General features: G+C 42.9%; 5 protein-coding genes and 1 non-coding gene across 6 annotated transcripts; 2 read left to right on the top strand and 4 right to left on the bottom strand.

Annotated features, from left to right (window-relative positions):
* Positions 1-36: 36 nt before the first annotated feature.
* On the bottom strand, positions 37-1,878 carry GPI1 (phosphatidylinositol N-acetylglucosaminyltransferase; the record flags this gene model as incomplete). The annotated part of the gene is made up of 1 exon (XM_037281100.1): positions 37-1,878. The coding sequence occupies one exon, from the start codon at positions 1,876-1,878 to the stop codon at positions 37-39; it is 1,842 nt and encodes a 613-aa protein (XP_037136995.1).
* Positions 1,879-2,079: 201 nt separating this feature from the next.
* Positions 2,080-8,043, top strand: CCH1 (calcium channel protein CCH1; the record flags this gene model as incomplete). The annotated part of the gene is made up of 1 exon (XM_037281099.1): positions 2,080-8,043. The coding sequence occupies one exon, from the start codon at positions 2,080-2,082 to the stop codon at positions 8,041-8,043; it is 5,964 nt and encodes a 1,987-aa protein (XP_037136994.1).
* A 131-nt stretch (positions 8,044-8,174) lies between these two features.
* On the bottom strand, positions 8,175-9,989 carry UGA4 (Uga4p; the record flags this gene model as incomplete). The annotated part of the gene is made up of 1 exon (XM_037281098.1): positions 8,175-9,989. One exon carries the CDS (start codon positions 9,987-9,989, stop codon positions 8,175-8,177), a length of 1,815 nt encoding a protein of 604 aa, XP_037136993.1.
* A 228-nt stretch (positions 9,990-10,217) lies between these two features.
* Positions 10,218-10,288, bottom strand: HG536_0Atrna1G. The gene has a single exon. It is a non-coding gene; the product is annotated as a tRNA-Gly (tRNA).
* A 435-nt stretch (positions 10,289-10,723) lies between these two features.
* Positions 10,724-13,990, top strand: CRM1 (exportin CRM1; the record flags this gene model as incomplete). The annotated part of the gene is made up of 1 exon (XM_037281097.1): positions 10,724-13,990. One exon carries the CDS (start codon positions 10,724-10,726, stop codon positions 13,988-13,990), a length of 3,267 nt encoding a protein of 1,088 aa, XP_037136992.1.
* Positions 13,991-14,118: 128 nt separating this feature from the next.
* Positions 14,119-14,934, bottom strand: MRPL9 (mitochondrial 54S ribosomal protein uL3m; the record flags this gene model as incomplete). The annotated part of the gene is made up of 1 exon (XM_037281096.1): positions 14,119-14,934. One exon carries the CDS (start codon positions 14,932-14,934, stop codon positions 14,119-14,121), a length of 816 nt encoding a protein of 271 aa, XP_037136991.1.
* Between the last annotated feature and the right edge of the window lie 5 nt (positions 14,935-14,939).

Raw genomic sequence — 14,939 nt, 5'->3', positions numbered from 1 at the left:
CCATATGTATATATTAGTAAAATGCAAGATTTCACGTCAAAGATCTTTACTGCTCGACACAAGTGCCGAAAGCTTGTCATAAATGGTGGCGATTTTGATGGGCTTCGAAGGTAACGAAGAGTACAATAGCTGGTAAAGATTGTTTCTATGCATGGCAAGGGGTTCTCCCAGTAGGACTTGTTTGAAGGTCCTTGCTGAGAGATAGGTATCTTTCATTTGGTGAATCAATGCGAGATACGGGCTGAACATGGAACCAACGCTGAGAGGCCTGTTCTTTAATTCAAGCCTTGAGGAGCCATCGGTCTGCTCAATTGAAATGCCGCCAGGAATCCGCCTTGGGTCCTTTAACCTTAGCAGCAGAGCAAACAAAGGGAAATGGTTAAGCAGCGCAATTACCGATTCCAGTCCGATCTGGATAAAAATCGTGGTCAACCGAAATGCCGTAAATGAATAGTAGAATGCTAGCACTGTAGGTGCCAAAAAAACGAGGATGATGAAGAATAGCGTGCCGAGCAGTAACTCGTCGAGCTCGAAGACGTTGTTGTCAACTCTGTTTCGCAGTACGTTCCTCTTCTTGCCGCAAAACAAATGGAATAAGCTCTTCATTATCTGGAGTTGCCAATGATATATCTTGCCACTGATGTGATAGAAGACATAGATATGAAGAGTCAGGATGGAAAAGAAATCAAGAATCACTGAGAAAGCGAATGCTCCTCCAAAACAACATCCCAAATTACCGACTAGCCGTAGGAACATGCTCAAGTTATCAGGTTTCACCAGGGGCTGGATGAGATTTGCATGAGAAAACTCTATGATCCAAAGGAAGAGGTCGCTCAGAAATCTCGCCAGTTCTTCATTCAGCTTTATGCCCAAAGGGTTGTTAGCCAGAGACGAAGTCACAGTTTTTAACATGTCATAGAGAAAGAAGTCGATGATCTTACTCAACAATCGCGTCAGCCTTTCACTCCATTCAAACAGAAATGCGGCGAATATCAGCCCGAAGGAGATATCATTCAGAAAGAGCCACACTGTGTTGTAAAAACGGATATAATCAGGATAGTAATTCGACGGCAGATCTTTCCTGAGGGTTGCAGACGCTTCGGAATACGTCCTAAAGCGTGGAAGCGCTTTTCTTAATGACATGTTCATATTGATTCGCAAGTACTGCACCGGAAAATAGCACGTCTGCTGACAACGTAAATCGATCTGTTGTGCCATGGCAGAGAACGCGACAAGCTTCATACGCCGCCAGTTTAGAGCATTGTAGGTGTAAAGGGAAAACTGACAAACAATGACAGTCAAATAAAGTCCCAAGAGACATAGTGTCCGCCACACTGCTGATTCCTTGTACTGCACTCTTATCAGATTCAGCACTCTTGTCGACAGATCTTCTGCTTGCCGGCCAATGTGTGGATACTTTTCATGGAAGGCTGTCTCGTGTGTTCGGAACAAGTTCAAGAGACTTAGAGTCTGTCGTAGTCTTCTGTCATGAGCTTGATATCTCGGATGCTCCCACAATTTCGTAACATTTTTATTCACCAAAACTCCATTTCCAGTTTCCACCTCTTTCTCCGGCAAGCTCAGCGATATCGGGTCCAACGAGAAGAATTGCAGAAGTCGCTGGTTAGGTGCCTTAAACTCTATCACAGAGCAGAACTCATCTTCAAACTGCCATTCCACCTCTGCCGCCTGTTTGTGAGCAATTATGAAATAAGGCATTGCCAGTTCAGTTCCATCCAAGTTCCTACTCGGAACAATGTCGACAACCATCCAATCAGTTCCTCTCAGCTTGATAGCGACAGCCTCCAAGCCATCACAACCATTGCCATCGTATTTTCTCCTACTCAGGTGCTGTGGCCAAAATACGTAGCCAGCCATATCATTGGATTCAATTATGAGAAGATACGCTTTCCGTATGCTTTACGTGTGACGTTGATTTTTCATGTTGTATGTTCGCGAATGACGTACTAACAGCTTGTTAAAGTATAAAAGCTTAGATGTCTTATGAGCATCTCCCACAACATTCGATCAAGAACTTGATGGTTGGACTGTTTAAGACTTATAATAGGGTTTTTGAGGATGGAGAGAAGCATGAGAAGCCTCACAAGACATTTTGAGCCGGTGGCTGGTCCCAAAAGCGGTGATCAAAATGGGGAGACTCAGCCTCCCCATGATGAGCAACAACAGGCACCATTAGTTCCACCATCAGTCAACATTGTTCCACCACAAAGCGAGCCAGAGAGACATTCCATAGACGAAGCTTCTACCGAAAGTTATAAAAATGGAAGTAGAGAGGACAAGAACTTCTCTCTATCAAACATCTTCAAGTCCCGTGGGGCCAATAATCGCAAGAAGACGCTCCCAAAGCTCTCATTGAGGACAAGTTCAGTAGCCAAGGGGCACAGCGGATCGCCGCACCTTTCGGAGAGATCCTTCTCGCAAAGCTCAGCAGAGCACTCTTCAGCAACAAGACTGCGAAGGCGGAGCAATGAAAGCCGGTCATCGCACTTATCTTCGAATAGCGCCACAGATCAACCACCGCGGTCAGCAAAAGTTCTATCATTCATTGAGGCTGACGACATGGATGAGTTTAAGGATCTCCAGAAAGATTTCCATAGTGCGGTGAATAACGAAGGCCTTACCTGGCTGCCGCAACTGAACAGCCCTAAGGGCACCGTTAGTGACATCGATGGACCTAGCGAAGACCTCGAGCCAGATCCCGAAGAGAATACGTATGTCGGTATCGCGGATAGAATGATGGTGGGTAGCTCTGCCGCAGAATCAACTCGGCCTAGCAGCACGCCAAAGAAAGATACGGCAGAAAGCCACATGTATGAAAAGGAGGAGGGTGATACGACATTTGTCGTCGAGGTAGCGGATCCAAATGATATACCCGGTAGAGGATCAAAGAAGCCAGTAAAGCTTTACGGTAATTCATTAGGAATGATTTCGCCCACAAATCGTATCAGAATTAAACTCGCCATGCTTCATTGTGATCACAGGTACAAGATTTTTTATCAACTGTTATTGATGTTCTTCACGGCTTTAATGGCCTTTCGAACATACCATCCGTCGCAGTTATTCTTCATCTACAGTTTCACTTATTGGGCTGATTATCTGGCGTTTTTCTCATGCATTATGTTTACTCTCAACGATGTTACCAAAGTCGTTGCATTTGGGTTTTGGGACGACTCACAAATGTTCGCCGCCGAAGGGAAGGAATACAAGTCGTTGGCAGACACGTTTGGGATTACTAAACTTCACAAAAGCTTGAGAGATAAGTATGGGTCTCGAATCGTAGATTTCATTATTCCGTTCAAGATTGTCGGTGAAGAAGAAGAGGAAAAATATCAAATGAAGGCTCTAGCAACAGGTTTAAGAAAGACATCTTCATTTGACGACAAAGTGAATAATAAATTCCAGTCTCCAAGAGCTTTTTTGCGTTCTTCCTGGAACAGGATTGATTTCACTTCAACGGTATGCTTTTGGATCGGACTGTTTCTTGCCATACACAGGTACGATACCAGGAATGGGATACGGATTTTCAAAACGCTGGCAGTTTTGAGGATTTTGAGATTGGTCAATACTGATACAGGTTTATCTTCGATCTTAAGGGGTGTGAAGCAAGCTATACCCCAGCTGATAAACATAGGATCGATGTTAGTTTACTTTTGGGTCTTGTTTGGAGTTTTAAGTGTCCAAAGCTTCAAGGGCTCTTTACGTCGGCAGTGTGTTTGGTTCAACCAGGATGATCCTACCGACACTTATCAGTACGATATGCAATTCTGTGGCGGCTATCTTGAGCCGGGGACAAAAAAGCACATGCCGTACCTTTTCGAAGATGGGACGGCTGGTCCTGTCTCAAAGGGTTTTCTCTGCCCCGAGTATTCCAAATGCATATCTAACGCCAATCCGTATAATGGCAGAGTGAGTTTTGACAATATTGTTAACGCAATGGAGCTGGTTTTTGTTGTAATTAGTGCTAATACGTTCACCGATTTGATGTATTATACTATGGATAGTGATGAGATGGCGGCTAGTATTTTTTTTGTTGTCACAATCTTTGTTCTAACGATTTGGTTAATGAACTTGGTTATAGCAGTCTTAGTTACGTCGTTTGAATTGGCCAACGAGAAGTTCAAAAAACAAAAACTGGAAGTGAAGATGCTGGAGAGTTGGCCCATCCGGATCACTCAAGGTTATTGGAAGTATTTTCAAGTGAAAGCCCAACAAACTAGGATTCCTCCTTGGGAAGAAAAGGGTCAATATTTGCTTGAGAAGACAGAGATTGTTTTTGTTGTATTAATTGTCGTTGATCTCGTTATGAGGTGCAGACTCGACAGCTCAGTTTCTGATCACTACAGTCAGGTGTTTTTAGAAACTGATCTAATAATCTGCTCTTTACTATTTTCGGAGTCTGCTATGAGAGTCCTTCTTCATATTCACAATCCATGGAGGTTCCTAGTTAAATGGAGCTACGTTTATGATTTGGTGGTTGGTGTTGCTGCGCTCATCATAACTACACTAAAGTTTCATGGAGCAATAGATCATACGTATTACTGGCTTTCGATTGTCCATATAAGCAGGTTTTATCGCGTTGTTTATCTGTTCGGTTTTACATCAAACCTATGGAAACGCGTTCTTGGCAATCGGCTAATGATTTGGAATCTATCAGCGTTTTACTTTTTCTTCACCTTCTTAGTGTCCATTATACTTTCCGTGTTCTTTGAAGGTGTTGTACCAGATGATGCGATGTCTGAACAGCAATTTGCCATGTACTATCTTACCAATTCCTTTCTCTCTCTTTTCATCATTGGTTCAACTGAGAACTGGACAAGTATCCTTTACACGGTGCAGAGCTATTCGCCTAATATATCATCCTCATTCTTCAGTTCAGTGGTGTTGATCATATGGTTTATTCTTTCCAATTCCGTGATTCTGAATATTTTCATTGCCTTGATCTCAGAGACTATGGAGGTGAAAGAAGAGGAAAAAAGGCCATTACAAATTAAGCATTATTTGAAGTACATCTATCCCAGAAAGATAAAAGAATACACACATGCTACGTTTCTTGAACGATTGCGCAGGAAGCTGTTTCGTAAAGACAAAGCAGAGGATTCTAGAGACTTTAAGCAGTTCCTAATGAGAGGAACCGCGATCATGAATATAGCTCAGTCTCTCGACGGACTTACGGATGAGGTCAAGAGTGATTTTCCTACTATTGATTTGCCTCCGAATATCAAAGTCTCTTTTGAAAGCTTGACATATTATTTCTCATTTCTGCAAAAATTGAGGATATATGCAAACAATCCATTTTACAGGAAACCGGAGGTTCTTTTCACTGAATGCGATGATGGACCACATAGAACATTCATTTTACAGCTTAATGAGTTTGAAGATGAAAAGCTTAGCTACCTAACAAAGCACCCTTCTTTCAATTATTCCTATTTCATATTGCCACCACATCATGCTTTTCGAAGGTTCTGTCAATGCCTGGTACCTCCTAGTGTAGGTAAACGAACCGACGGTGTCCGCTTTTATGACGATGACACTGATTTATATGGGCAGAAAGTGTATTTTCATCGAATTGAAAGGGATCTCTTTGTGTTGTGTACGACGGTTGTGACTATTCTACTAATTGTCTTTTCCTGTGCAGTAACACCTTTGTACAGAAGACAGCACAATTTAGGTACATGGAGCTGGCCCACTTACCTGGACTGCGCATTTGTCGTCGTCTTCACGGTGGAATTTATCGTGAAAACTGTTGCAGATGGTGTTTTTTACACGCCGAATGGCTACTTAAGAAACCCGTGGAATGTCATTGATTTCATCGTTTTGATATCCTTGTGGATAAATTTCATTGCCTTTGTTAAAAATGATGGTGACTTATCTAGGATTTTTAAAGGCCTGACGGCCTTGAGAGCTCTGAGATGCCTAACGATTAGCCATATGGCGAGACAGACATTCAACTTGGTTGTGTTTGATGGAATTAAAAAGATATTTGAAGCTGCTTTTGTATCATTAACATTGTTATTTCCCTTCACTGTTTGGGGAATGAACATTTTTAGAGGTCGGCTTGGTACCTGTAATGACGGAACAAAAGATCAGAGTTCTTGTTATAATGAATTTACTAATACTGTTTTCGATTGGGATATTCTGATGCCTCGAGTATATCAGCAACCTGAGTTGCATCTGGATTCTTTTGGAAGCGCCTTTAGGTCCTTATATGAGATAGTGTCTCTTGAGGGTTGGACTGATTTGCTTCAAAACATGATGAACAGCACTGGAATTGGGACAGTTACTTCATTCTTTGCATCACCTCAAAACGCAATATTTTTGGTCCTTTTCAACTTCCTGAGTATGGTTTTCATCTTAAATTTATTCGTTTCTTTCATCATTAATAACCATGCTAAAACAACAGGAAGCGCATATTTTACCACTGAAGAAAAGTCTTGGCTAGAGGCCAAGAAATTGCTGTCTCAGGCTAAACCCAAATCAATCCCATGTCTATTCGAGCTATCAAGCTCCCGAAGGTTTTTCTACCGATTAGCTGTTGAAAAAAGCAACTTTTATTATGCTTCGATATTGCAATTGTTCCTATATCTACACATAATAATGCTGCTTTGCCGCTCTTACAATAAAGCAGGGACTCAAATTCAGTTTGAGGATGTTTTCTTCATGATATCAACTACCATCTTTCTAGTTCAGGAACTTTTCCATCAGTATGGCGAGGGCCTGAGACTGTACAGGAAATCCACTTGGAACCGACTTCGGTTTGCAATAGTCGCCACATCCTTTATCCTCACAGCCATGGGGCTCAGCTTGTCTACTAATGCCAAGTCGTTCAATAACTTGAAGGAACTATTCCACTTAATGTTTTTTATCTTCATCATACCGCAGAATGACATGCTCTCTGAATTAATTCAAACTGCTGTGGCAAGCTGGCCACCCATTCTATCCCTTACTTATACGTGGGGAATTCTGTTCCTGGTATATGCCATTGCTTTAAACCAAATTTTTGGCTTAACTAAGTTAGGACCAAATACAACAGGAAATATAAATTTCAGAACAATTACCAAATCCCTGATAGTACTGTTTCGCTGTAGCTTCGGTGAAGGCTGGAATTATATTATGGCTGATTTAACAGTTAGTACTCCCTATTGTTATTCGCTTCCCGGATCTGACAGTGATTGCGGATCTGAACTATATGCCTATCTGTTGTTAATGTCCTGGAATGTTCTATCAATGTACATTTTCGTCAACATGTTCATTTCGCTTATCATGGGTAACTTCAGTTACGTTTACCGTAAAGGAGGTTCAAAGTCACCAATTGGCAGGAGGGACATATTAAATTTTGTTGAAGCATGGGCCAAATTAGATACAGATGGTTGTGGAGAATTAGAGTTTTCCTTTTTACCTAAACTCATGCACTCCTTCAGCGGTCCACTGAGTTTTTGCATATGGGAAGGAAGACTTACCGTCAGTAATCTGGTTAAGAACTATATGGAGGTGAACCCAGATGATCCTTATGACATAAAAATAGATCTGGCTGGTCTCAACAAAGAGCTTTCATTGATAGATAAGCGTAAAATTATCCAGAGACGTCTTCAATATCGAAGGTTTGTGCAAGAGGTATACCACATTGATGCATATAGTGGCGCAATGAAGTTCTCAAATTTACTACAGCTGGTTCCTCTTTATACCACTTACGATCCGAGAGAATGCCTAGGCATCGATGAATACGTGCGCCACCTATACAACCTGGGTAAAGTGGATAAGTTCTTGGAGAATGAGAAGAATGTTGAAGTCTTGAATATGGTTGTAACCAGATGGAAGTATAGAGCAAACAAAAGGAATAAAATACTTAAGAGTTCAACTAATGTTCAGACGTTTGAGCTTAACTCCAATCCGTTTGATGATGCAACAGAGAGAGTTTCTAGTGAACTTAATGTTGCAAGTACTCCTCTAATGGACTTTGGTGTGGACCAATTCATATGGTCTCCAAGAAACAATAAGCATGAGAAAAACAATGGCAAGCTTTAAATAATCTATGTCTTTGACCAGAAGGACACAAAGCAGGCTTGAGAATCCAAGCTTTATTTTATAGAGCACCTGCCATCGACCATCTGTATCCCAATTTTTGCCTGAATACATCTTATACACTCTTATTGGAATCACACATCCTTTCGTGACAATATCTCCTCGATCAGATCCTCACCTACAGCGTCATTATAGTCTTCATCTGAAATATTGGATTTCGGACCATGGAAATACTTCCTTCTGTAAGTGACATAATAAATCCAGGACAGAATCCAGATACCTGGGCCGATGACACAAGCATAATTCATGGTTTTGTCTGTTAAACCATGTTGTTGAGATGGGAACATGACCAGAATGATGATGAAAGCTTGATATATCACACCGAACCAAGCGACAATGGGTGACCAGAAGCTACCCAAGTAAAAAGGTCCTGGTCTAAATAAGTCCCTACCAAACGTCAATCTGAGAAAGGTGGGTGTTGACCAGGCCAAATTATTACCTGCAACAGCTAAACTAAACAATGCTGCTGCTGCAGGACCATCCAAGCAGAGTAGACCCAAAGCCAATGAAGCAGCACAAGCGGCAATAATGGCTACGAATGGAACTGAATACCTTTTGTTGACAATCTTAATGTACTTTGAAAAGGGCAAACCATCATCACGAGCAAATGCCCAAACCTGCCTTGAGATGGCAGTAACAATAGAGGCTCCCATCAAGAATTGACAAAATGCAATCAATGCCATAAACGCAACGGCCCACTTCTTTCCTAACGAATCGAAGATAATTTGCGCAAGGACAATCTCAAAATCGGTGCCTAACACCGTCTCAACGTCTGGATTCATGCAAGCCATAATGCAAATGATAAGCAGCCAACCCAGAATCCAGCAGACTAGAACTGACGCAATAATACCAATCGGAACTGATTTCTTGGCATCCTTCGCTTCTTCCGATTGATGTACGCAGGAGTCAAATGAACCGATCGTCCAGACAGCCGGCATAAACCCTGCCAAGCAGAACTGCCAGCCGTTGTTCCAATCGCTGAAATTGTGATAGTTACCAAAAATGAAGTTACCATCGTTGAATCCACCTCGGTTGATCTTTGTACCAATAGGTAACGCTATAAACAGCAGGATCATGATGAAAACGTTTGATACAATGCTCACAATTTGAAGACGTGCCACCACGGAAGACGCCATACAGGTCAGTAAACACATGGCAACAACTGCGGCCGCAAAAATCCCGTAAGCCTTGCCGTTGGTGACTTCAAAGTCCCCATCTCTAGAAATAACCACTGCGGCAAGTACCTCCAGGGCAAACCCGTACGAGATGGAGCAAACGCCAGCCGCGAGGGCCAAAGAGTTGGAACACCCAATCACGAATGAGATGACTTCCTTGTAGCCTTTGGGTGCATAGTAATATGTCCAGTAGTACAATCCGCCAGCCGTTGGAATGGCGCTGGCGTTCTCAGCCATCGTGATCGCCACCATAAGAATGAAAAGAGCCGCAACGAACCAACCCCAAACCAGCGTGGCAGGTCCCCCGGCGAGACCACCTCCCATAACAGACGCTATCGAGGGCAGCAGCCCCATAATCGAAAACGCAACACCGAACACTTGCAGTGTCGAAAACTGACGCTTCAGCTCTTGTTTATAACCAATCTCAGCCAACAGCTGATTATCATTGACCGATGTTGCAGAATTGATGTAATTGACTTCGCCAGCGCCTGTCTTTGACTGCACATAGCGAATATTCGATGCTATATTGCCCATCTCATAGGCAGAGCCTTCGGCGATCGAAACCCGAGGCGTTTTAACCGTTACAGACTTGCCGTCGTCACCCATCTTGGCTTGCCAGTCTACGACAGGACTACCGATCGATCTACGAGCCAGCAAACAATCACATATATATGTATTGAAATTTACACCATACAAGAAGCTTGATCGGAGCATTGAGCTTACATAGGCAGATAAGTCAACATGATAATCAAGCAAAGCAGTGTTATCTTATCCTGCTTCCGAGTGTTGAACAGTTCAATCTACCGCCAGCGGGACTTGCTTGCGCTGTCTAATCGACAATCACTGCAGCCGTGGAGTTTCGGCGGGAAACGTTGCTTTTGCAGATTAAAAAGCTTGGCGCTTGGCAAAAAAAGATAAATTGATAACGAATTTGTGAAAAACTGCGCAAGCCCGGAATCGAACCGGGGGCCCAACGATGGCAACGTTGGATTTTACCACTAAACCACTTGCGCTTGTATTTCGAAAAAAAGACTTTAAAAAAAAGATATACAGAAATGAACTACTGCCCCAACTATCCCATCGTTCAAGTGAGATTAGGAATAGAAATAGCTGGGGATTGTTCTTTGATGCTCTATTTCGCTCAAGAATGTTTGTTTTTATGGTTCTTTGAGCGGTAAATGATGAAAAGATTACCCGGACTAGAATGTCAAAAGCTTTCAAGGTGAGATGTCCCTGTTGTGCTGATCGGATGAAGCACCGGGCAGGGACAGAGCTAGTTCGGTAGTTGAGAGCAGTCTGCGTATCCGTTGGAAAGCTCACATTCTATTTCAAGCTTTGTGATATTGTAGCAATTGAACTCAGGGACCGCATTGTCCCTACATAGTCTGAAAGAAAACAAACTTGGGGTTGAAAAGTGTACAGAGTAAAAGGTATTTTACATTGAACCGATGGAGTCAATTTTAGATTTCTCTAGTGATCTGAATATCACAACGCTCGACGAGGTGGTAGACACCTTTTACAAAGGATCGGGAGCGCAGCAAAAACAAGCACAGGACATTTTGACCAAATTTCAAGAGCATCCAGATGCATGGCAACGTGCTGACAAGATATTGCAGTTTTCGAACAATGCGCAGACCAAGTTTATTGGATTGACCATTTTGGATAAACTAATCACTACGAAATGGAAGCTCTTGCCCGAGGAGCAACGGGTCGGCATCAGAAACTTCGTGGTCGGGATGATCATAGTGATGTGTCAAGGTGATGCGTTATTTCATTCGCAGAAAAACCTTATCAACAAGGCGGATTTGACTTTGGTCCAGATCTTGAAGCAGGAATGGCCTCAGAATTGGCCAGATTTTATCCCCGAGTTGATCGGAAGCTCGAACTCTTCTGTCAACGTGTGTGAAAATAACATGATTATCCTGAAGCTATTGTCTGAAGAAGTGTTTGATTTCTCCGCGGAACAAATGACGCAGGCAAAATCACTGCATCTAAAGACTTCAATGTCCAAGGAATTTGAACAAATTTTCAAGCTTTGTTACCAGGTCCTTGAACAGGGGTCTTCGACGTCTTTGATTGTAGCTGCTTTGGAGTCTCTTTTGAGATATCTGCACTGGATTCCATACCGCTACATTTACGAGAGCAACATTTTAGAACTGCTAAGCACCAAATTTTTGATGTCAGCCGAAACAAGAGCTGTCACTTTGAAATGTTTGACTGAAGTATCAAACCTCGAAATACCACAAGATAATTCTCGCATCAAGACCCAGACAGTTCTTTTCTTTCAAAACAGTTTACAACAAATTGCAGGTAATGTAATTCCTGTGACAGCGGATTTAAAAGCTACCTACGCCACGGCCACCGGTATGGATCAATCTTTTCTGCAGGATTTTGCAATGTTTTTGACAACTTACCTGGCACGTCACAGATCTCTCCTGGAAGAATTGTCTGGAGCTGACGGTAATCTGCGGGAGCTGCTTTTGAATGCTCATCAATACTTGATCCAACTGTCTAAAATAGACGAAAGGGAACTTTTCAAAACGACATTGGATTACTGGCATAATTTGGTGGCCGCTTTGTTTTTAGAGGTGCAACAGCTGCCACACAATGAAATGAATCCCTTGATGCAGCTATCTATGGGATCTCAGTCCATTACAAGTAACAGTGGAGCTCTAAATCCAGAGTTTTTGAGAAGGTTTCCATTGAAAAAACATATTTACGATGAAATCTGCTCTCAATTAAGGTGGGTTATCATTGAGAATATGGTCAGACCCGAAGAAGTGCTGATTGTGGAAAATGACGAAGGTGAAATAGTGAGAGAATTTGTCAAGGAATCAGATACCATTCAGCTTTACAAGTCTGAAAGGGAGGTTCTTGTTTACTTAACCCATTTGGATGTTATAGATACGGAGGAGATCATGATCAGTAAACTAGCAAGACAAATAGATGGCTCAGAATGGTCATGGCATAATATCAACACGCTCTGCTGGGCCATTGGTTCTATCTCTGGTACGATGAGTGAAGAGACAGAGAAAAGATTCGTCGTTACTGTGATAAAGGATCTATTGGCACTAACCGAGAAAAAGAGAGGTAAGGACAACAAAGCCGTTGTGGCGTCGAACATCATGTATGTTGTGGGCCAATATCCTCGTTTCTTGAAAGCACACTGGAACTTCCTAAGAACTGTTGTGTTGAAGTTGTTCGAGTTTATGCATGAGACACACGAAGGTGTGCAGGACATGGCTTGTGATACCTTTATAAAAATTGTTCAGAAGTGTAAATATCACTTCGTCATCCAGCAACCGAGAGAATCCGAGCCATTCATCCAAACTATCATTAGAGACATCCAGGAAACTACTGCTGATTTGCAGCCGCAACAGGTCCATACTTTCTACAGAGCGTGTGGTTTGATCGTAAGTGAAGAAAGAAATGCTGGTGAGAGAGATAGATTGCTGAGTGAATTGATGCAGCTGCCCAACATGGCTTGGGATGCCATAGTTGAGCAATCTTCTGCCAATACTGATTTGCTATTGGACTCAGAAACGGTGAAAATAATTGCAAACATTATCAAAACAAATGTTGCAGTCTGTACCTCAATGGGGGCAGATTTCTACTCCCAACTTGGTCACATATACTACAACATGCTTCAACTGTACAGAGCTGTCTCTTCAATGATTTCCACTCAAGTCGCAAACGAGGGTTTGATTGCTACCAAGACACCCAAGGTGCGTGGCTTAAGAACAATAAAGAAAGAGATTTTGAAGTTGATTGAAATATACATTTCAAAGGCAAAGAATCTGGAAGTTGTCGAAGTCCTCGTGGAGCCACTACTAAATGCTGTTCTTGAGGATTATATGAAGAATGTCCCAGATGCTAGAGATGCCGAAGTTTTGAACTGCATGACCACAGTGGTGCACAAGGTTGGTCATATGATACCTCAGGGTGTTATTTTGATTCTGCAAAGTGTCTTCGAATGTACATTGAACATGATCAATAAAGATTTCACCGAATACCCTGAACATCGTGTCGAGTTTTACAAGTTGTTGAAGGCAATCAATGAAAAGTCATTCAATGCTCTGTTGGAACTCCCCGCAGCTGCATTCAAATTGTTCGTGGACTCTATCTGCTGGGCTTTCAAACATAACAATCGTGAGGTCGAGGTTAACGGCTTACAAATCGCCGTCGATCTCGTTAAGAACATCGAGAAATTGAACGGATCAACTTTCGCTAATGCGTTCTTCAAGAATTTCTACTTCACATTCGTAAGTGAGACGTTTTACGTTCTCACCGATTCTGATCACAAATCAGGGTTCTCGAAGCAGTCTCTGTTGCTAATGAGGCTTATCTCACTTGTTGAAGATAATAAAATTGGCGTACCTCTTTACGCTGAGGGTGAAGCTCCAGAAGGTACTTCAAACCAGGTATATTTGAATGAATACCTGGCCAACATGCTTGGCAACGCATTTCCACATTTGGCCAGAGAACAGGTCACAAATTTCTTGATAGCGTTGCTCAAACAATACAAAGATCCTTCAAAGTTCAATGGTACTTTAAGAGATTTTCTGGTACAGATCAAAGAAGTGGGAGGCGATCCGACCGATTATCTATTTGCAGAAGAGAAGGAGAAAGCTTTGCTCGAACAAAGCAGACTTGAAAAGGAGAGAGCTTCTAAAGTCGGCGGGTTGTTGAAGCCTTCCGAGCTCGACGATGATTAGCGGCCTTCAAGCTTTAATAACATAGCCATACTCATTTCTCTCAATGCGAACAGCGCTTGTATTCTGTGAGCGATAACTATATATACAAGTAAAAAGAGAACATCTACAAATCTTTTGACTATCAGGTTTCAAAGCTCAGTAGGAGGCTTCTTGATAGCATCTTGGATCTTGACAAAAGCACCCTTAGGACCGGCAACTGATCCTTTCACCAACACGACTCCCTTCGCATCGTCCACTTTGAGTACTTGAACGTTCTGTATGGTGACCTGCTGGCTGCCCATGTGGCCCGGCATCTTCTTGCCCGGCAGAATACGCCCCGGGTCCTGGTTCTGACCGTACGAACCACCGTGTCTATGCATTATAGAGACACCATGCGATGCCTTCAATCCCTTGAAGTTGTGTCGCTTCATCACACCGGCAAATCCCTTGCCCTTGCTAATCGATCTCAAGTCAACAAACTGTCCGCTTTTGAAGAACGACGGCTTTATCAGCGTACCCAACGGAAGTAACCCAGACTCGTTCTTGACCCGGAACTCTGCAACCTTCTCCTTCGGGTTCACAAATTTCGACGCAAAATGCCCCAGCAGCTGTCTGCTGACCTTGGACGGATGTTTGAGCCCGTATCCCACCTGGCACGCCGTGTACCCGTTTTTCTCAACTGTACGGTGCATCATCACTTCAACGTTGTTCAAAGAGAGCACAGTAGCAGCGACTCTCTTGCCGGTAGTCTCGTCAAAAAACGGCATCATGCCCTCCTTCTTACAGAGAGCACCACACCGAACCGGCAGCCATCTTCTAAGCTGTGCCTGTTCGGCACAATGGTTGATCTTTCCTGCCTGCAATGGCACCGTGGAAACCACACTTGGAGCGACCAGCGACGGTCTTGTAGAACTGTTTCCCAAAAACCTCACTCCACGTACATTGGGCCACACAGATTTGACCATCTTGA

This window comes from Torulaspora globosa, chromosome 1 (assembly GCF_014133895.1).
Source record: "Torulaspora globosa chromosome 1, complete sequence".
Lineage (NCBI taxonomy): Eukaryota > Fungi > Ascomycota > Saccharomycetes > Saccharomycetales > Saccharomycetaceae > Torulaspora > Torulaspora globosa.
Note: the sequence above shows the minus strand (reverse complement) of the source record. Positions and strands in the feature narration are given on the sequence as shown.